At 40.3% G+C, this 23,751-nt stretch overlaps 1 protein-coding gene across 1 annotated transcript; it reads right to left on the reverse strand.

Annotated features, from left to right (window-relative positions):
- Nucleotides 1-351: 351 nt before the first annotated feature.
- XPA (XPA, DNA damage recognition and repair factor) lies at nucleotides 352-20,050 on the reverse strand. Its single transcript, XM_027859007.1, has 6 exons — nucleotides 19,708-20,050; nucleotides 16,235-16,345; nucleotides 10,649-10,754; nucleotides 8,574-8,739; nucleotides 4,946-5,063; nucleotides 352-566 (listed from the first exon to the last, which is right to left on the reverse strand). Exons 1-6 carry the CDS (start codon nucleotides 19,877-19,879, stop codon nucleotides 418-420), a joined length of 822 nt encoding a protein of 273 aa, XP_027714808.1. The 5' UTR covers nucleotides 19,880-20,050; the 3' UTR covers nucleotides 352-417.
- Nucleotides 20,051-23,751: the final 3,701 nt, after the last annotated feature.

Genomic DNA, 23,751 nt, shown 5'->3' on the forward strand with positions numbered 1-23,751 from the left:
AATTCAGAACTAGGTAAACCACTGGAATAAGCCACTATGGTAAAATACTTGGATGTGTTTTAATTAGACAAGTTTTATGGCAACTCCAAAAGCATAGGCAATACCAAACTTAAATTGATTGAGAATTAAAGAAAATAATGTAGCTGTTTTTCCATAAGACCAGGGCTAAAAGTATAGCAACACTACTGACTTTAAGATTTTATGTATTCACCCCACTGCATGATGAAAGTAAGTTAACTTGCCTTTAACCATAAGTGTCTAGTAAATAACTACCCATATGTAAAAATCAGTGCTTGCTAACAAAGAAAACCGAAACCACTTCATGTTAACAATTTTGCGTAATTACATGACTTGTCTTTAAAATTCTCTTTATTTAAATATAAAACATTTCAAAATGGCTAAGTCTAAAAATTTACATTACATTTTTTCATATGTCAATTGGTGGCCACAAATTGTACAAGTCTTCTGATACATGTCATCTTCAATGCTTTCTTCAGGTCCGTACTCATGCTGGTGAATAGCTGTTTCTTTTTTCCATACACTGCTTCTTACAGCTCTGCGTAATTCTAAGATACCAAAACATCGTGAGAACAACTGCAGATGCCAATTTATACTTAAGATTTAAATAATCTTACTATTTAAAACCGTTAAAGTTGTATAAAGTTAATATACATTTGAAGCAGCTGTTAATGAGAATACACTACTGCCCTTCGATGAAAAGGGATAATGTTAGGGTCTGAAATGTAAGAATGGCATGGGAACAAGACAAGATAAAAATGATCTCAGTTGGGATGGGCGTCCACTGATGGATTCACAATTATAAAATGTCAACACTGGCAGGGACCTTAGCAATCATCTAGTCTTAACTCATTTTATAAATGTTTTTGTTAATGAGTACTTAGTATGTATAGAAAGAAATGAAAGTATAGTCTACTGAATGTAGGAGCAGCTGTGGTGTCAAGACAACCTAAGTTCAAGTTTGGCCTCAGACACTAGCTATGTGACTGTAGACTTAAACATGCAAAGCATTTTCATTTCTATGACTGCCTATGACCCTCACAGTAATCATCTGAGGTTAGAAAAAGGTAAGTATTCCCATTTCACAGATAAGGAAAGTGAAGGTGACCATGGGTTAAATGAATCCTCAATAAAAGGGAATCTGAAGTTGGGTCTCTAGTGGTTTTTCCACTGTATCAGGGGTTCAATCTTTATTGTGTCTAGGACCCTTTTGGCAATCTTTTGAAGCCTATGAACCCAATCTCAGAGTAATGTTATTAAATGTATAAAATAAAATACATAGGATTATAAAGGAAACCAATTATATTGAAATACAGTTATCAAAACTTTTTTTTAAAAAAATTCAGACCTCCCCCAGATTAAAAACGCTTGCACTATATACTATGTTGCCTGCTACTTATCAGCAATGCATTTTAAGCTTTATCTTTGAACATGGATGTGAGACTTGAACCCAGGTTTTCCCAGCTTCAAGACTGGCCCTCTATCCACAAGACAACTCCATCCAGAGATGTTTTTCCCACAGAACTCTCTATTTTAAAATACTGTTCTACTCATATGTTTTAAAATCCAATTTCTGTAAAAAAGGCATATCTTCAATGGAACCAAGGTCTTATCAATGTAGATACTCTGCCCACTGGTGCAGATCCCTTCTCCACATTTGATTCTAAGTGGTTTTTGTCTGTGTCTTCCCATAAATATTCCAGAAGAGGATAAACTTTATTTGCCTTGCTAACTGACTGTGCAAGAATGTTAAGCAATATGGCAGATCATCACCAACTAGCTCCATGTTAGTACCACAGGATGGAAAGCAATGGACTAACTTGCTTTTCAATAACACTGTGAAGTAGAACACTACAGAACAGCAGGGCAAGAATATTTTCCAAAGCCTTCTGCATCTTGCACCTTGACTCTGCTTACAAAAGGACTGACAATAAAATCTCAACATCAGTAATATAATTAATGCTTTATTTTAAACATTGTATTCATTTTAAAAATACATAATTCAAAATTTCACAATGTTTTCAATCAGGAATTTAATTTTTTTTCCTCATTTTCTCCCCCAAGCCTTTACAACTATCTATAAAAATCATGCCTTAGCTATGAAGAAAGTCTTTAACTCAAAGAATTTGGTTTCACCAAGAGAAACCAAAGCATATTTATACAAACCTTGGGAATTCAATGCGGGGGGAAAAAAAAAGACACACAAAATTTGGAGAAAACAGCAGACTTTTGACAAACAATCCCTAGAGTTTAAACTATCACTGAAGGGGACTAACTCCAATAAAGGCTCAGAGTAAAAGCTTGCAGGAGAACATGGTAGGCTAAACAATGATTTGATGTTTTCAGTCATGTCTGACTCTTGGTGACCCATTTGTGGTTTTCTTGGCAAAGATACTTAAGTAGTTTGCCATTTCCTGAGGCAAACAGGGTGAAGTGACTTGCCCAGGGTCACACAGCTTGTAAATGTCTGAGGCTGAATTTGAACTCGAGTCTTCCTGACTCTAGGCCTGGCGCTCTACCTCCTGTGCCACCTTGATGCCCAAAACAATAACTGTTAACAGGTAAACATTTAAGAAGTACTGCTCCCAGAAGGTATATTCAACTTAAACTAGAAACTTCGATTTGAATGCAGGCTTTGCCATTTACTAGACATTTTCTCTGACCAATCACATGGCCACTCTGACCATAATTTTCTCATCTAAACAGAGATGATATATTTGCACTACCTATTTCATAGGGGTTGTATAGATAAGTATTCTGTAAAGGGGCCAAACTACTATGTTAGTGTGTTATTATGACCTAGGTATTTATATTTCTTCCAATCTGGCTCTAAAAACTGTAACTTATTTAGAGTATCCTTTAATGTTTATTATACATTCATTAAACTATTAAGCAAGATGCTGTTTATGCTGCTTTTAAAACTATTTATTCTTGGATGTTTACTTTTTATTGAAAAAGCACAAAGAAAAGGAAAAAGACGACCTCTAAGAGAAGCCTAACCCAACTAAGAAAGCCTGTTGGGCCACAGCATCCAACATGATCGCAGCTTATTAAAATTACAGCCTATTCCCCTTTCTCAACAATATATATTTCACCACCTTTGTTCATTCAGCTCTAAAATTAACAGACATATAGCAAAGCAGCTTGATTTCTCACTGCCTGTACTCGGCATTTGCAGCAGGGCCCAACATGGAGAGGGACTTGGAGCAAAGAGCAGAGCAGGGAGGGAAGAAGGTAAGTCTGCAGTGTTTAAGAAAACAGTAAAATGCCAAGGTCTATAAATCTCTCTCATCAAGGAGTGTAACCATTTTTCCAATCTCCCTTCTAAATATCATCCTAAGGCTTTCTTTTTTTTTAAATTTCTTGTACCCTTTATCAACTGTCTTTTGGGGTAGGGAAAAGTGAACTGGGGAAAGCAAAGATTTAAGGACAATTTAATTCCAATCAGACTATTCCAAACTCTCAGAACTAAAGTATTCTGGGAAACCTTTTACTATCTAGGGTTTGGGTTTTAAAATTTACCAAGTGCTTTCCTCATAACATGTGAAACAGCTATCCCTATTTTCCAAATGAAGTAACAGGCTCTGAGGAATAACATCACTTCCCTAAGATCACACAGCTAGTACCTGAAATGAGATTCAAAGCCAGGTCTCCCAAATCCAAATCCAGAGCCATATACAAAAAGCCATGCTCTCTTCTCTTATTAAAATATCATTAAAATGTTCTAACAGCTATTTTTTTCTTAATGATCATGAAATGATTCTAAAGGTCCAGAGAGAAAAAAAAGTGCATCAGTTTAAACTTCCCTGGACCAAAAAAAAACGATCCAGATGATCTGGGTTCAATCCCATACCCGCCACTCCCTCCCCTGTGTGATCGTGGAAAACTCACTTAACCTCTCCAGGCCTAGATGGTCTTTAAGGTTCCTCCCTGCTCTGGATTTATGAACGTGACCCATCCAGGTCAACTCCAACAAAATTTCTAAATTCTAAAAATAAGCAAAATGATTAACTACACGGTTATCTTTGAATAAGCTTCTAGACTTCAGTTTCTTCATCTGTAAGATGCGAGGCTTGGCCTAAATGGCTGCTCAGGTTCATTTCAGTTCTAAAATCTTGTACCTGCTGCAGTTATTTTAGAGACAGAATAGTGTCTTTGCTTTCCTGGCATACTGTTGGTCTCAGTCAGGAACACAATCTGTAACAACGTTGTTCTGAAGAAAAATCTTAACCTGCTTTTAGATAGGTTCCAAAAACAGAATGTGAAGATATTAGGAGACACCCTGTTTCTACAGCTAAGGCCCAGCGAGCAAGCTGTGCCCTGAGCTTGGCATAACAACCATCCTTTTGCTCACCCTCTGGCAAAATCACTTGATTGCTATATTGCTTTGACCAGCACCGGGTGTTATCTGAACTCAGACAAGCATCGGACGAGTACCCGCGTTCTGGTCGTGAAGCCCTGCTATGGATCAAACTTGTCTCATTGTTGCCGTTACCCCTCGTTGTCAGGGCTGCGGCTCGCTGCATGGCCGTTGGTATGAGTCTTGACATGTCCCCACACTGCCCCGGCTGCCCCCGTGAGGAGCGGGGCCCTGACACATGTGCCTGGATCCCCTCCTCGTGGGCATGTCCTCTCCCTCACTTTAAAATTAAACTTTGTTTTATTCCTGACTCTCCCATCTCTAGCCTGCTCTGTCTAGCTCAGCTCAGGCCACCCACAGTGAGAGGCCGGTTTGGTCTGACACAGGAGCAAAAAGCAGCACTACCAACCCATTTGTGCACAGTAAATGCTACTTTAAACCATCTCTGCTACTGACAAAATCACATTCCCAATACCTTTTTTTTCTCCTCTTTTAAACAGCAGTCAGAAACTTTGCAAAGCCCTTGAAAAGCCTGAGCCTTTCACAGGCTGAACCCCAGCTGCTCACCTTTTACTTTTTTATCAAATTTTTTCTGTTTCATTTTCTCCCGGTTTTCCTGTCGGACCTCCTTTGCTTCTTCGAGGGCTTCTTCGCTACCCCAGACTTCAAGAGCCCTCTTTATAACCTGCAGGACACAGAACCAAGGGACTTTTTGCTTAACTATTACAAAGTAAAGTCAACTTTACAAGTAACAGAGATGGGTGTAATGTTCTAGGTCTCTTGCATAAGAAAACTGGGGCTTTTACTGAAATTGAACTAAATGAAAATTATTCAAAATCTTTCAATAAAATAAGCAATGTTAACTTTAAGAATGGCTTTAAAATAATACAGTGCGAAGGAACAGTGCCCTGCATTTGGAACATACGTTCCAATTCTAGTTATGCTACACTATAGCTGTGTGACTACTGGCAAATCACTTAGCTTTTCTGGGCTGAAGTTTCCTCATCTGTAAAATGAGGGAATTAAATCTTGGTCCCAGAAGATAGGTGATGAAATACACTTCCCTCTTTTGGTGGGATGCTGAGGGCAATGAACTACGAATGATATATACATTGCCAAAATACTGCTTATGTCAATCTTATATAACTATTTTTCTTTATTTAAAGGGAGGAGGCAACGGGCAGTATTTTGGCCAGTGAATAGAGTTAGAAATATAGTTATCCCTTCCACACTGTGGGGATTAGGGGCATAGCACCCCTGCATTGTGGAAAATCCGAGTGAAATTTTTTGGCCCTCCCTACCAGAGAAGAAGTCTGAATTATTATGGCATTAAAAGATAAAATACGTTGATAATATACAATATTATACATATGTTATGCATTTCAGAGTTTCTAAACTTGTTCAGTGTAGTCTGCAGTCCTCATGTCATCTGCAGCTTCTACAAAAGTCCCAAAAAATTCCCACATAATTTCTTATGCTGACCAGCGATATAGCAAACCTGAAACCATGATGGGGAAAGTCGAAATGTAGGAGGAGTAACTGTAGAAAGCTTTAATAAATTATCAGGAAATTAATAAGACAGGGGGATTGGGCTCGATGACCTGTAACGGTCCTTCCAGCTCTAAATATATGCTATGAAGAAAGGGGAGGAGGCAGGAATCGTATCATACCAAGCAGATTGCACTCTGTGCCTACCCCATGTCATTATGAAAGAAGCCTTGGGCCCTTTCAAGAATCTTTGGATTCCTGGTACAGAACAAATTAAGAAGAAGCTGATCCATGACAGGGCACACTTGCTGAACATCATTTTCTGTGAGCAACACAATTTTTTCATACCGTGAGGTGGTTTTTCTTTGCACATAAGCCTAAGATTCCATTAATTGGAAGGTTTTTCTGGATTAATAATTATCTTCTTTTAAAATAAAAATGGATTTATGGTTATCAGTCATCTATATTTATGACTTCATCAGACTACTTTCTTAGCTGAGAACAACTTAAGTTAGGAAACAAAAACTTTGGGTTGGGGATAGGTGTGACGTTCAGACACTGAGAGCAAAAAAGAAATTTTAGAACATGGAGCATTTGGGCAGGCAGAGTAAGGGTATATTCTAAAGTATTCAATGCCAGGAAGTGGGAGAGAAGTGTAGAAATGGAGGTAGAGAGTTACCAAAAACAAACCATCTATTTCAAAGTTTTACTTAGGACCAGCTTGTCACCAGAAAAGGGTTGGGGCTATCTTCCTTCTCCCTCCTGCACCAACATGGCACCTTCCTCCTAGGACCTAGCACTGGTTTTGAACTGATGTGCCGCATTGTGGTAGGCAACAGAAATCTGTCAGATGAAAATATTTAAAAATATTCTAGGGGGCAGCTAGGTGGCGCAGTGGATAGAGCACTGGCCCTGAAGTCAGGAGGACCTGAGTTCAAATCCGACCTCAGACTAACACTTGACACTTACTAGCTGTGTGACCCCGGGCAAGTCACTTAACCCCAATTGCCTAAAAACTAAAAAAAAAAATTCTAGAATGCAGGTAGGATTGGGATTAGTGACAAATAGGACAAAACACTCCTATTCACCTTCCCAGTAAGAAGGCTGAGATTGCCCATAGGTAGTCCAAGAAAGTCTCCTTTGACTCTTCCATTCTCAGTGGAGGAATAAAGCTATCAAATGCTTTTCATTTCCGAGGATCCTAGTTACTCTGCATCCCCATCTTTTCAGTGCCAAGAAAAGAGTTAACACTTCCCACAAAGATATCATGAAAGACTGTCAAATGTCTCAATGAAATTAAAATATTTTTAATTTATTCAGTTAATGTTTAAAAAACAAATACCCAACCACCACCACATCACGTTGATTCCAAACAGAAATTTCCTTCTGAGTAGATAATAATAACAGTATATGATAAATAACAAACTTAAAATCTATGTACAAAAAGTCAGTATCTGTCCATGATATAAAAACAGTAAGATCAATATTTAAAATGGCTCTGCAAAAGACAAACATTACTTCTCAGTTAAAAGAGGAGACTGAACTAATTACGCCCTGCTAAAACTAAAAAGATTTATCATCTACTTGTATTCAAGTTGCGCTTACTATCTCATATTGGTGATATGCTTGATGACATCTCTTCCACTTGACTGCATCCTGCCCATTCGTTTTCTCTTAAGATTGCTGTACCTCTGGCTGAGTTTCAGTTTGGATAACAGTTACTGCTTGGGGCCCCACCTCCCAGAGCCCTCACAACCACTGCATTATTATATATTCTAATAGCCTTCCTGGGCCAGTTTCTGGCACTCTATTTGATATTTTGCACTTTTGCCAACTGGCTGATTCAAAAAAGCTGAGTATCTGTTTCCAAAAGCCACAGTGACATTGATTACAGGAGCAGTGAGGCTCTTTCAATTGGGAATTAGAGATCTGGCTGAAATGTCTTTTCTAACCCTATAACAATCACATATTCACTTCAGCCTTGGTGGACTCTCGCACTCTTATAGCCTTCATTAATCTGTGTATGATGGTGCTGCACCATCAGGTGATAATCAGGCTCAAAAGATGGCTATAGGGGCAGAGGACGTGGGGAAGCATTTCATGACAACAGTGCTTGTCTCCAGAGTCAAATCCTCTACCCCCATTCAAAGGGACAGAGTCTAACTGGATTCTGTTGCTAAAATGTCAGGCTGCCCACTGGGTAAAGAATTCCTCCATCATAAAAAAGTTCAAGGCCATAAAGGTGACAGAATACATCTTACCTGATCTGGTTGTCAACTAGTCGTAGCTTATGAAATTGCCTAAACAATTGTTTTAAAACTTGATTCAGCCCTTCCGGGGCCAAGGGACTATCTTTAACACCACTGGTCACCTTTTATTCAACTTGGATCTTTATGGACAACTGATGAGAGGCTCTCTATAGCCGGGACCAAATACTTGATATGTTTGTGCTCTCGATGCCAAACTCCTTGGTATAAAGCCATTCAAATTAAGTGGCAAGGTCCTCTGGCTACTTCTCATTCTAACACTAAGGAAATGGTGTTTAAATAAGATTTTATGCAATACGAACAATCCTCTTTCAGATGACATGTTATTTTTCCTCTAAAACAATTAAGACAATTTTGTTAAACTTTTATAGGTAGCTGGATCAGTCTAATCCAAAACTGAACCACAGAGTATCGATTATATGAATGTAATCTTTCCATACCTGCAGTTTTAAGTAAAGTTTCATGTCACCCCACTGTGAATGATGAGGATTCTTCTTCACAATAAATTTAAGCACTGGTTCTCTCTTTTCTAAATCACAGTCTTTCAAGAGGTACTGTTGTTTTGCTTCTGTTTTGGTTATAAGCTTGTGTTTACCATCAGCATCTCTGAAAAAGATTTATAAAAGTCTGCTATATCAAACATGGTCTTAGCCTCACTATTCAAATAGCTACAGCAACAGTCAGCACCCTACAGCAAAGAATAACAAAGATGAGATAATTCTAAGTGCCATTTACATTATCAGTTCGATTTAAAACATTGAAATTTCGGAAGCAAAAAATATTTTGCAATTTCCATGTGCTAAGACAATCACATTAAGAAGTGCATCATTCAGCTTCTCAAAGCTAGGAGGTGCAGCAAGGACCTTCTGACTGACAAAAGATTCTCATTATGTCAACTTTGTTCAAGACAAAACACCATACACCCCTAAAATTAAGAAGTAAAAATTGCTCCACAAAGCAGCAGTTAAATAGAAAAAGCCAAAACCTCTAACATCATAGAATTTAGAACGGGAAGGCACCTTAGGAAGCATCTATTCTCTCATTCTGCCTCACAAATGTTTCTACCAAAATGAGATCATTCCAGGGCCAGTCTGTGGCTGCACGGCGACACGAGGACTCAGATCAGCCCTCACTAGACTCCGGTTCAGGTTTAAAGAATAACAGCAGCTGGCACATATCCTGGACTTGTAGTTGGCAATGTTCTTCCCATGTGTTAAAGCATCTGATCCTCACCTCAAGCCTACAGGCAGGCACCTCGGCAAGACACTTCCCAGGACTGTCCACACAGGTGAAGAGGCTGACACCTGCACTGTCACAGCTACCTCAGTGTCAGGAGGCTCTGAAGGGAAGTGTGGGAGAGAAGAGGTATCAGGCTGGCCACCAACCTGAAGGTCTACAGAGCCGTTGTGCTGACCTCATTGTTGTGTGCCTGTGAAACCTGGGCAGCATACCAGCACCATGCCAGGAAAGTGAATCACTTCCATTTGAATTGTCTTAGAAAGATTCTGAAGATCACCCGGCACCAGACACTGAGGTCCTTTATTGAATGAACTGCCAACCATTCAAACTCTACTGCAGAGAATACAATGCTGATGGACAGGCCATGCTGCTCGAATGCCAAACATACATTTGCCTAAAAGACTATTTTACAGAGAACTCATACAAGGCAAATGCTTACATAGAGGTCAGAAGTAATGCAAGGACACTCTCAAGGTCTCTCTGAAGAACTCTGGTATCAACTGTGAGACAGGGGAGATACTGGCACCACCCAGCATGGTGTGGCCACATCAAAGAAGGTGCTATGAGCAAAGCAGAGCTGTAGTAGCTCAAAAGAAACATGAGAAGCACAAATTTAGAGACATCTCTTTCCCACTGAACCTGACACTGTGACAACATTTTGGTCTTCTTCAGTTACAAAGGACAATAACGAATGAGGTGCTCTTATCACCCCCATTTTACAGATGAGGAAAGTGAGGCAAACAGAGGTTCACCTCCATTTAACCTGTAAGACTTGGCCAGGGTCACAGAGCTAGTTAAGTGTCAGAGGCAAGATTCAAACTATGGTAAGCCTGACACGAAGACCACTCTACCCACTGCACCACCTTCTGACGCTGCACAAAAAAAAAAAATCAAAAAAGGAATAACAACAACAACAACAAATCCCCCTAAAGTGACTTTTAAGTAGCCTTGGGAACAAAACAAAACAAAAAACAACAAGAACAAAAATTTGTCAGGTATTATTTAGGATATATTCAGAAATGAAGGTGATATAAAACCCAAAGGAGAACAGTAAGAATTTAGAATCAATGTTACAAGAAACAGATGCGCTTTTAAAATTTTCTAAAGAACATTTATTTAATTATCAGTAAAATTTCCTCATCTGGATTGAAAAACTTCTAATTAGATTTAACGGAAAAGTTTTTAAATTTCTTTCCTTAAATATTTTTTAAAATAAGATTAAATGCCCATCTGCCTGATACAATTCTAAGCATGGGAAATGAAATGTGGCTAGTACCTGCAATTATCACAAGTTGCCAAATCAAAATGGTTGATGAGGTAAGAATCCATAAACTCTTTCCCACATTCTTCACAAACTGCATAATCGCACTCTAGAACAGGCCCTGAGGAAAGGAGGAATAAATCTTTTAGTTAGATTTTCTTTGAATGATCTATGGCATATATCCATGCATTTTCCAACATTTTCATAGCTTTTTATCATGATCTTTCACACTGTCTGGATATCTTGATAGTATTCTATTTCAGTAAAGTCCCAGAGAATACATGTTCCACTTATCTGAATTAAACAGTATAAGACATTCAGCACAAGTAAAAAACAATGTACTTTGATCTCCAAGGAGACCAGCTGAATCAAAATAGTTCTTAACTCTTTAAGGGTTGCAAAAACAAACAAAAAAAATATTCAGGTAGTCAGCCTCTCCCTATTTAGTTTGTCTGGTCCTCAGTCCAGCAGTCAAGGCTTTGTTAGTCCTAAGGCATACCAAAGTTTGCAGTCTACTAGCCAGAGACTAGATTACTAGAGACCAAGATTACCTCTAAACCATAAGACAGTGGGATAAGACTTAAAATGCCCAACTATGACACCCTCCACCACAACCTCCTGTGATGTAACCCTCCCTTCTCATCCTGACATAAAACCCATATAATCTATCTTATATCCTGTTCCCTTAGAGCACTGCTCCCAGCTAAAATTATTTACTTAGATGAGGCAGGAACACAACTCGCAGTGGTACCTCTCTCCTCAATTCAGATAAGGACCAAGACTGTCAGCACCTTCCTCTGAACCCTCTTGTCCTCCCACTTCACTATTCCCACTCTCCAAGCCCATAATCTCAAAACTTTGGGGAAATAAATTATACCTTCTCAGGAAAAGACTGGGGACACTTGCTGAAATAGAAAATTACAGAAAAGGAGAGGCAGTACGGCATGGTGGATAAATTGCTGGCCTCAGAATCAGTAAGAACTGGGTAAGAATTCACCTTGGACACTTCCCAGTTGTATGACCAAAAACAAGTCATCTGACTTCAGTTTCCCCACCTACAGAATGAGGGGGGTGGGTGGGTGGAGAAACAGGGCCTCTAAGGCTCCTTCTAGCCTTAAATCTATGTCCTTGCAAAGATTCTGGAGCAGGGTGTAGGCATGATCAAGGCAGGGTTTCATGAGAATAGACTAGAAGAAGCCTGGAGACAGAAACCCAAATAGAAGGGATTTGGAACAGTCCTGCCTAAGAATGATAAAGATCTTTAAAAAACGGGAAACGAAAGGGATCAGCAAAAGAAATTTTATCCACCTAGACAGACACCTTCAGCTATTTTCTAAAGGGTACAGTGAACTTAATTTTCTGACCAATGAAGAAAATGGTTTAAGAGGAGCCAGAACTTAGAGACATGAACAGAATCATTTGAGCTTTGCCCAGATCTGTTGAGAAAGAAAACCCCTAAAAGGGTTTTTCTATTCTTTCCAAATTGTAGAAAATATCAAAACCTTCCAATATCTCCCCCCACCTCTAATTATGCATGAGATCAATGCTGTATTATATACAATCAAGAACTACATAGCCAAAATACCGTAAGCAAAGTTAAAGAAGAATCAATTATGCCCGTAGAATAATAAAACCAGAATTGAAAGGGTTATTAGAAGTCATCTAATCCAACTTCCTTTCCAAAGGAGGAAACCCATCCAGTCACCAGGTGACCACCGCTTAACCCTAAAACATTGGCCACCTGGGCTCTAGCAATACCACTGATTGGTTCAGCATCCCTGACAGTATGAAAAAACTGCTTCTGTGAACATAACACCTCTCACATACACCCCCTTCTTTCAACCAAACACTTACTTCAAGGGAGATGACTGAAACTCTATCCTCTGCAAAACTGGAAAGTAGCAGGCAGCAGGGCAGGAAAAGATCCATAACTTTTGGCTCAAATGCTTTAGTGCTGCATGAATTACTAGCAGGGCACTTTACCAGCTTCCTCTCCGATGTAAGCCTGATCCCATCTTTCTTAACAGAAGGTATCCCATATCTATTACCAAAGGATGAGAACACTAGTGATCCCTCCAAATCTAGGTCAAGTATGTGTTTATTTATGTACTTTATACAAAGCATTCACAACTTGTAGTGCACACACAAAAAAAATTATAAACACAATAAAACAAGGTATTCGTTAAAGAGCAGAAGAGGTGTGCCAAAATGTCCCTGGGATATAAAATGCTACTTATTATCAATTCAGCAGTTAACTGAAAGAGCTACCTGAAAGCACTATAACATATACACTGCCTTTGTTGATTATTGCAAAATCTCTAAATTAAGTCCCACATTTGTATCTTATTCACGCACAGCATATATAGACAATAGATTCAACTATACTGAGAAGGCTTAGAGTATTTGATGTTCACAGAAAACTGTTCTCCAGTTAAACCTTACCTCTAATACATAATCAATAATAATTTATATAAAATATGGTATTTTTCAGGAAGGCAGCTTAAGCCAATTATAGTTCTGCTTGGCTTTAAGTTCATTATGATATTTACTAAATAAAACTAAATGTAGTTTCCATATTAAAAGAATTGAACCAAAACATTTTATTAACTTTCCAATGTATATGGATGACACTGAGCTCTTGGTTCCACCCAAAAATATATTAAACAGCTCCTTCAATTTGTAGAATCTTTTCCCAATGATGCAGTTCACCATGTAAAAAATAGAGACTGAAGACTTCAAGCTTGAATTCAGAGGTTACACACTGAACCAATGGTTGAAGGCAATACCTCGGCTTTCTCCAGGGAAATCACACTGAACATAAAGATTCCAAGGAGGAGGCCATAGCTGAATATATAAAAATATTTACAGGCATTCTGAAATCAAAGTTGAATGGGAAAAACACATTTAAATCGATTAACAGCTATGCCAATACCAGTCTCAGTGTACACTTTTGAAACTGTAAAATAGACTATGTAACAGTTCTGGAAAGTAACTCTCACATAAAACCCATACAATATTAACAAAACATAAGGTTCATCACCTAAAGGCAGCCATAGCAAGATTAACACTTCCATATCAAAAAAAAGGAGGACTGGTCGACATTCTTAAGAAAAATGACAAACAGGTTAAAGGCCTATAGAAATATTTCTGAAATAAGGATATATCACTTCATTGAGCAACAGTAAAAACTGATATTACAAATCCACCGTTGAGTTTGTCAGATGAAACCTATGAAAGTAATTTAGATGTAAGAGTGTAATCAAAAGACCCTCTATAAGCAATGGCCATGTGAAACTAGGCAACATTCACATGACCAGAGGCAGCGATATGTTGACAATGCAGTGTGTAACCCATGTATGAATGTCAACGTGGACATTTTTTGACAGGAATGAAGATGATTATTGCCACCAAAAACTAGTGATCAATGTAGACTATGTAAGGAAAAGGTAGAAAGAATGTAACACTTCATGGCAGGCTGTAGAAATTGAGAACCTACCGAATATCTAGCAAGACATAACCTGGCAGCCAGAATTATTTATCAGCAGTTCACTATTTTCATGAACTGACAGATGACAAATCCTTGAACTAGAAATACGGAACTCAAAAGATCCTGGAAAACTCAACCAATAAACCATTATCACCCACTGAACTGTTACCCACAATTGTTTGGACATAAAACTGATTTATAAGAACTTAAAACAGTTTTAATTGTCGTCATTCCAAATTTTCAATCTCCAAGCTACATGGAACAAAAAAAGCTTTCAAAGTATGGAGATTAGTCCAAGGAGACCAAAAGTATGCAGGAACAGGACAAGGCACTGTGTTTTCCTGTTTGTTACTGGATTTGTACCAAGAATGCTTTAATGAGGGGATAGGAGGAGGAAGAAGAGAAGGGGTACAAAGAAGAGAAGGATTGAGGGGAAGTCACTAGGACCCTGAATGGATTTACGAATAACAAGTCATGCCAAACTAACCTCGCTTCCTTTGCTTGACTGTTAATCAAATGATTAGTGAAATGTTGTATATTTGGATTTTAGCAAGGAATCTCACAATTCTCTTAATATCTTTGTGGATGAGATGGAACACTACAGACTAGAAGATAGTATAATTAGATGGCATTGTGTTTTTCTTGCTTCCTGTGGGTCTTGGAGCAGTTACTGGTACGGAAGCAAGGGTAATCTGTTACTTTAGCAACCAGGAAAACTAGTGAAATACCACTGGCATTCATCAGGGATGCATTAAAAGGGAAATCCATCTTTGGGCCTCTTTCCCCCAAGACTTAATCTGATACAGACATGAATGACAATTTGTAACAGTCCTCATCTTCAGTTCTTCTAAGGCCTTGGTTTGCCATAAAGAATACTCTTTTATAAACCCCACTTAGATATGTTAGTACTACGCATGAGCCTTTTCTATTCCTAGTATCACTGCTGATTTACTGTGACTTTTTTTTTTAAGCAATTGGGATTAAGTGACTTGCCCAGGGTCACACAGTTAGTAAGTGTCAAGTGTTTGGTCTGAGGCCACATTTGAACTCAGGTCCTCCTGACTTCAAGGCCGGTGCTCTATCCACTGCGCCACCTAGCTGCCCCGATTTTTTAAGTGACTTTTTTTTTTTTGATTTACTGTAAAAAATCACTCATTTAGAGAGGAATTTACCACTAAATGTTAAGAAATAATGTGGCCAGGAGAAATGGATCACTTTCCCTTTTTCCTTTTCAGAAAAATCCAATGTACCTAGCAATAAATTCAGATAGCCTCTGAGGTCCATCTGTCATCTGGAAAAGGAATTATATTTATTCTGTGTGGTCCTAAAACGTGAAAATAAAACCAGTGGGAGAAAGATGCAATATGAAGAACTTCACAATGACTAGAGGTGTCAAAAAATGGAATGGATTGCCTCATGAGGCAGACATATTCCCATGATAGAGCCTGGACAACTTTGTTGAGGCTATCACAGAAGGGATTCATATTGTGGAGAGGAGTTGTACTAGATTCCCTCTGAAGTTCCTTCTAAGTCTGTAAATCCATGTTTCTGGGACATCAGATATCTAGCAGTCTTTGGGCTCAGTTTCTTCATTTGTAAAATGAGGAGTTAGATTAAATGATCTTTCAATTCTTCCAGCTCTAAAAATTCTATGAGAAGGGATATGGATCAGTATACACCGCCTACTATGAAGCACACAATGGCTCAATGGCCCTAGCTATATTGAGTACTCCAGCAGCAGAAGCCTGCAAAGTGCTGAAGGCCATGTTGTATTTTTTTACCAGGGCCAAAGAATTCAGCACCAAGTAGCCAGCCAACTGCTGATAAGCTGCTCGGTACTTGGCTAAACTGGTCCTCCGAAAGTAGTCTGTTACCAGAAGTGTTCCCAGAACAACAGAACCAGCCCAAGCTTACCTTCTAAGTCTCTGAGGACTCAGGATCATTTCTACTGGTGACCATGCTGGCTCTCTATGCAGCTGTATCACACGTACAAAGCCACTTTAGCTAATAATATCATTTTACACATTTCGAGTCCCCCATAACAGTAACAGTTTTATATACAAATTACCTCCAAATAACTAAGATACCTATTTTATTAAAAACTCAGATTTTACCTGGTTTATGTACAACTTTGTCAATTTTGTTCTCTTCTTCTTCTTCCTCTTCTAAAAAGAAACCACCTCCCGTGTCAATTATTTTTGGTGCTGATTTCACATTAGTAATTCCTGAAAAATGAAAATAAGATGTTAGTGCAGTTAAACTGCTAAGTAAACCTACAGACTGGCTTTCAACCAGACCAAACCAGCCTCTAACCTGTGGGTGGCTAGAGCTGAACAGAGCAGGCTAGAGATAGGAGGATCAGGAATCAAACAGAAGTTTAATTTCAAAGTGAGGGAAAGGGCTTGCAAGGAAGGACACATGTGCCAGGGCCTCCCCCACCCAGTGGGGGTGCCAAAGGCAGTGTGGGGAGATATCAATATTTATACCAATGGCTATGCAATGAGCTGCACCCCTGACAATAAGGGGTAACAGCAACAATGAGACAAGTTTGACTCACAGCAAGGCTTCACGACCACAACACAGGTACTTGTCTGAGCTCAGAGAACAGCTGGTCAAAGCAATACAATACTTATGTGATTTTTTCCAGAGGGTGAGATCATCCAGACGGTGAGCACAAAGGACTGTTGTTATGCCAAGCTCAGGGCACAGCTTGCTTGCTGGGCCTTGGCTTTCGAAAACAGGGTGTCTCCTAGTATCTTGACACTGCCTTATAACAAATAGTTACTTCAAATCTAAATTGAAGAACTTCATTTTAAAGCCTCTTCCAACAGCTGGATTCTACACTACAATACCAGACGCTGCCTCGCTATATAACCTTGGGCAAGTTGCTGGGCTTTAGTTTCTTCATCAAATAATGGGATTAGGACTAGATGAGTCCCTTGGAAAGCAGGGAGATCAAATCAAGCACTACTTAAAGAAATTAATTCAGGTTATTTACTGAAAGGTCAGATACTGAAGCTTAAATACTCTGGCCACAGGAGAAGACTGAACTCACTGGAAAAGACCTCGATGTTGGGAAACACTGAAGGCAAAAGGAAAGGGGACGGCAGAGGTTGAGATGGATAAACAACACCATGGAAACAACAAACATGAACTCTGACAGACTCTGAGAGACAGTGAAGGTCCTGGTATGAGCACAGGGAGTCCAACATGACTGAATGACTGAACAACAAGACTAGATAAGCTCTATGGTCCCTTCTAACTCTAAAATTCTAATGTAATCAAATCAGCATTAAGAGTCACATTTTGAAAGAATCCTTAATTCTATCTTTTCCATGATTTCTTATTATGAAGTGGGGGAAAAAAAAGAAAAAGAAATGAAGTAGACAAATACTCTGAGATTTGGGCGTTGCTTCTTCATTCACTCTTTCGACAAACACCAATTTGATGTTGTTCAGTCTCTTTTCAGTCATGTCCAACTCTTCATGACCCCATTTGGGGATTTCTTGACAAAGATGCTAGGGACCATGCATGAGTAGGCCTGCCAGTTGTCTCAGTTATGAATGTATTTCAACATCTTGTCCCATTTGATTATCTGTTATTTGGAGTCAGAGGACTTGGGTTTGAATTCTGAATCTACCACTTATTACCTGTGTGGCCTTGGACAACTCACTTCCCTTCTCTGAGTCTCAGTTTCCTCATATGTAAAATGAGGGTTGGATTAGAGGATCTTTAAGTTTCCTTCCCTTTCAAAATCTGTGTACCTGCTGTGTATCTGTACCAGGTTACATACCTAAGTAACACAAAAAGCACATGATGTTCTAAACCTCCTCCCACCCACTGGGAATGTATTCCAGTGGAAGAGAGAATAGTGTATACCCATTAGAAGATTAGTCCCCTTGATCACTAGTCATGTGGCTTTCAAGGCAATGCATTTAATCTTTTGAATCCCACTCTATGTGGGAAATATCTGCCCAGCCAACCTCACAGAATTCTTATGAAGTTTAAATGGAAAAGTGAACTTGAAAATACATAGAATGTTAAAGCTGAAAGAGACTCTGAAACCTAGTCTAATTGCTTCAACTGAGAGATGAAGAAAAGGGACAAGAGGTCACTTAGCAGGTTGGATACAGAACTAGGACCATGCTCTAAGAATCACTTAGATGACCTCTAAGGTCCTTTTCAATAGTCCAAGTTACTTTGGTCAAAATTCATTATCATACTTTGTCCAATCTGGCAATAAGCCCTTTCCAATTTCTTTAGGCCTGTCCACAAACAACTGACATTCAGTGAGCCAGTCTATACTCAAAAACATTTCCAGTGAGGAGGAAAAATGACTAGCACAGCCTTCAAGAACAAAGGTACTCCTTCATACCATGGTAGAGCACACCAGTGGAATTTCGATGGATAAAAAAAACCAACTTCCACTAAAGAGATGAATCTTTATGAGGCAACACATAGTCAGTATCTGATGCAGTTAAAAAAAATAAATAAAACTTATGTATGTCAATTTTACAGAAAGGAAAATCCTTAAGGGACAGCTTTGTAAATTACCTTTGTAAAGATACCTTTAGGTTCACATTTTCAAAACACTGTACTATTTTTTCTTAAAGAGGGTCATTTGTCTATAATCATTACAGAAGAAGCAGAATGTCTTGGGAAGGTCTGCATTTCAAGAAAAGCATCCTTTTAACAAAAGTTTATAAATGAATAACCTTTGTATAAACAAGCCCTGATTTTTTCCTTAGAAAAAATGATACCGGGATATAACCATCATTACTATGTCAGCTTACATTCCAGTAACACTTTTAAGATTTAAAAAATTCTTTACTTACATCTGAAGTTTTTTTTTTTTACTTTACTCAAAATCTAAGAGAGGTTGTCAGTATAAAAACTATATTATTACTTCCATAATAAACTTAGAAAATAGGGACTAGACTTGGGATTTTATCGTTAGGGGAAACACCTGGTGAGCAGCCTCGCTCTACTAATATGGGTCAGCAAGTCATTTGCAATTTAAGATCTTAGAAGACAGAGAGGTTAAGTTTTCCCTGGGTCACAGGAGGAGTATGTGTCACAGACAGAACTTGAACCCGAGTCTTCCTAGCTTTGAGGCCAGTTCTCTACCCACTGCATGTAGCAGAGTGCCTGGCATACAGTAGGCGCATAATAAATGTTGATTGGCCCGCTTCTCCGAATAATAGAGAGAAAATCTAAGCCTCAAGAGTTTGTTAAGTAATTTAGAATCCAATAAATTCCCAACTTGATTCCACCTCCTCATCTGACAAAATAGGAAACTGAGGCTCAGAGGACAGAGACCCAAAGTCACTCAGCCACTAAGCTGTCCAACCCTAGGTCCTCTGACTATCAATACAGTGCTTCCCCTCCCCTCCCAGCCCTACTCAGGGCCAGGATTCGAACCCTCTTTGCCTGGGGTGGTTGTGGCAGGTCTACCACGATAAGGACCAAAGGAGGAGGAAAAGAGGCAGGCGTGTGTCGCGTCCGGGCGGCTTGGCCAGAGAGGCGCAGACAAGCCTCAGCTGGCACCGGGTGCAGGTGGGGGCGGGGCCCCCGGCTGCGCGCGCACCTGCTCCTCCGGCGCTCCCTGACGCTGCCCCCACCGCCGGGTACGGCCTGGCCGCCAGCCGGGCTTGGCGCAGCATCAGCGCCCGCTGCCGATTTCGCTCGATCTTCGCCCGCACCGCCGCAGGGAGCTCAGCCGGCTCCTTGGACTCCCCCGGCCCCACCTCCGCCTCCATGGCCGCCTCAGACAGGCACTCGGTTCCACGGTGCGGGGACCGCGCACTTCAGCCCCCACGGGCCCCAGCTTGGGAAATGAATGTCGCCGTCTTTCAAAGCGGACCTCCAAAACCCCCTCCCCAAACCTTAGCCGGAAAGATGCACGGTGGCTCAAGGAGGAGGGACGGAATGGAGCAACGGACCCACTGCGCCTGCGTTCCCGGGGATGGGGCGGGAAGTACAGTGAGCCCAGTGCGCTTGCGCTCATGTCATGCTTGTTGAAGCACATCGAGCCTAGTGCGCTTGCGTGCATGCTGTTGCTGTTAGTCCTTCCTTCCGGAAGAGGACCGTGACGTCATGGAGGTGATGCCGTGACGTGCAAGTGAAATGGATCTAAGTGAGGAAGGGCTGCACAAAGTCACCAGCCTCACTTTCTCCTCCGGAGCCATCTGTGCCCAGTGGCCTGATACACATCAGGACGACTGGAGATGGCCCCCAGCGCCCTTGCGGTGTGATCTGAGGAATCCTAAGTGGCCAGAGTCGGGGAGGGAAGCGCGGTGAGCCCCGGGAGCCCGTGCACATTTCCTGGGGGGTGGGGGGGGCGGAGAAGTACAAAGGTTCGGTGCGCCGGCGCTCCTGGGAGGGGGGGCGGGGAGCCGGGGAGCGGGACACGGCTACGTGAGCCTCCAGTGTCTGCATTCGCTCATCCTTCTCTGCGTTCATCATTCCTACGGGGTTGGGCTGGAAGAAAATGCAAAAAGGCGAGAATTAAAATAACAGTAACACGTTTTTCATTTTCACAAATATACTCCTCTCCATCTCCCAAAAAAGAAAAGGGAAGGGGCTGGGGAGCTGTTGAGCAAAACTAATGCACACGTGAGAGTCTGGCAGTAAGTACAGTGTTTCACATCTCTGGTCTTCCTCTTCCACAAAAAAAGAGAGCCCAGATTTAGAGCTGGAAGGAACCTAAATCGATCACCTAGATAATGGAACTGAGGGCAAGAGAGGGGATGACTTGCCCAAGGCCACGCAGATTTCAAAGGGCGAATCTGGGATTTGATCCCAGGTCTTCTGGCAAGAAATTGTCTCTTCTGTTGCTCCTGAGGGCCTCTCCGAGGGAGGTGCAATTTATCACTTGCTCTCTGGGGCCAAAAACTTGGTCATTATAATCATATGGCCAACAATTTTATTTTTGCTCTTCCCATTTACATTGTTGCAGTTGTGTGTATTCTTGTCCTGGTTCTTCATCAGTTCATATAAATCTCCCCACACTTCTTTGATTTGGAAGTTTTTAAAAGTTTGTTTTCCTAAATAAAAAGATATCTAACAATTGTTATTAATAAAGACAAGTTAATCAGTACACTACTTGGCACATAATAAGTGCCTGTTCATTCAAAAACGCAAAAGTTAAAGTATGGTAGACAATCTCAACTTGTCCCACAATGATCATCCCACAAAATCTCTTCAAATTATGAAATCAAGTATGAGCAAAGGGTCAGTGATTTCTTCCTCATGGAGAATTTCAAACTTAACTCCTTAAGGCCGATGCGAATTAAAACATGTCTATGCCTCCCCTCAAATGTTACCTGTTATAAGAGGCCTTTCCTCATATCCTGAGTTATTTGTGCTTCCCCCAGTTACCATGGGGATATATTTTATGTAGACAGTTTTCACTTTACAGTAAATTCACATTATGCAAATTCCAATCTGGCAGACTGGCCATCAGCCTTGGCTTTGGCTTCTGATTCGGGCAGGCTGAAGGAAATCCACTTGCCAACAGTCCTGGTTGGGGGTGGGTGGTGGGTGGTTGGCCATTGAAGTAGCTCATCAGAGAGGAGACTAGGATAACATGGAGAGAGAGGTCTTCGGGACCCTCCACATATGTTAATTTAAGGAATTCAGATTTTAGCAGTATATCATGGGGGAATACTAAAAGTTTTAAGCAAAGCCAGAAGTAAGAAATTGCTTTTCTTCTGGTAATCCTTCTTCTAGCTAACAACATCTACTTGCTGACTCATGGTAGCCCACATTCTGATAGCAACTCTAGCTCAAGACAGGATGTACCTATCTTGAAGCCCAAAGGATCACTCCTCCTTTAGCAACTTTGGGCTCAGGAGTATCAGGTTCCATTATGGCTGCTTGTATTCCAAACCTGCTATCAAAACTCTTTACCAAGTTTCTGACTTCTTGTGATTAGATTCTTTGACTTGTGTCCTTAACCCTTTGTTCCTTAGTTCTCTAGGCTAGGTGTTTGATTACTGCCTTAGCCAAGGTTCTGAAGCTGACCTCTTGCTTACCTACAATTCCCTTTTCTTTCCTACCTTTGCCAATTTCTTTGTTCGTGATAACTGACCTGGCTGACTTAATTACCTACTAGTTTAAGTCCTGGTCCTTGTCAGTCAGAAACTTGTCCTATTCTGGTGCTCTCCTAAATCCCATGCATTTTAGGAAGGTTAATCTGGTGGTGATGAGCTGTTTGGATTAGTGGCATAGGCATTAAAATAGGAGAATCAGTTTAATAGTTGCTTAATTATTCTCATGTGTGAGGTGATAAAGTGATAAATATAATGCCCATGTGAATGCAAAGGATTTGAAAGGCATTATGATAGAAAATTAGGCAGGACTTAATGATTAGTTGGATATAGAAAACAAGGAAGGTGGTGGTGTAAAAGATGATTTACTAAATTGTAAATTTAAGCCTATGAGATTAGGAAAATGGGAGTATCAGGAAGGAAAGTAAGAAGGAACAAATAAGGACGTCAAGAAGGAGAGGAGATTTGAGAGGAAAACATTGATTTTAGACTTGTTGACTTTAAAGTGATGGTGGTGACGTGGTATAGATACTGAGAAATGGGATTATGGGATTTAGATGGGATGGGGCCTTAGAAAATCATCTAGCATCCAACCTACTCTTGTAGTCTGCCTATTACCTGCTGCTAAAATCCCTGGCTCTACTCACCCAAACTCCCAGGCTCTACTCAGCCCATATTTCTTCCAATTACCCATTATTGGGGTCTTCTTGGATCACCTTACACTTGTCTGGGATGGAAGTGACTGTAGTCAGGATAAATTATGAAGAACAAGCCAAGAAGCTGCTAGAATTAATGGAAAATTGAGACAAAAACTCAGACTCCTACTTTACCCTGAGAATCTGCTAGTCCCAAGACCTGGGCATCTCACTCTTGTTTATGGTACCCAGGCCCTGGTACTGACACTGTGGACCTTCCAGGAGACTAGTCCTGTAAGTCCCATTCCTTCTCACTTGTGATATCCTTATAGCTCAGAGCATATAACACCTAATTATTTTAGGTCATGCAAATCAATCAAGAATTTATTCAGTGCCACTGGGGATGCAAAGACAAAAGTGAAATAGTCCCTGTTCTCAAGAAGCTTATAGTCTACAGAGGGAAATGACAGACACACACATAATAAGTATATGCAATACATACACACACACACACAAAAAAAAATACAAGATAATTTGAGTGGGACTGGCTTTAGTGGTGAGATAAAGAAAGGCCGCATGTAGTAGGTGGTACTTGAACTGAGCTATGACACTAAGTGGCTGAGGTGAATTAAGCACAACAATATGGTTGGGTCCCTTAGTAGCCACCTAAGTGGTACTGATTTAAAGGTACCATCACACTGTTGGGAAAAATGCATGAGTAGAAATAGACCTTTCAACCTCTAAAAAAGTCTTAAATGACTGCACATGACCTTCCAAATACTGTTTATTGTTACTATTAAAACTGTGCTAAGTTCTGGGAACACGAATAGAAAAAGCCGAGGCATCTCAAAGTATAATTGGAGGAGACAAAGATCTGCAGCAGGACAGATAGAAAGGTCTAGAAGTCCTTCGGTTAGGGTCGGGGCTCAGGAAGTGGTCTTAAGG

This window comes from Vombatus ursinus, unplaced genomic scaffold (assembly GCF_900497805.2).
Source record: "Vombatus ursinus unplaced genomic scaffold, bare-nosed wombat genome assembly UNPS02014158.1, whole genome shotgun sequence".
Classification (NCBI taxonomy): Eukaryota; Metazoa; Chordata; class Mammalia; order Diprotodontia; family Vombatidae; genus Vombatus; species Vombatus ursinus.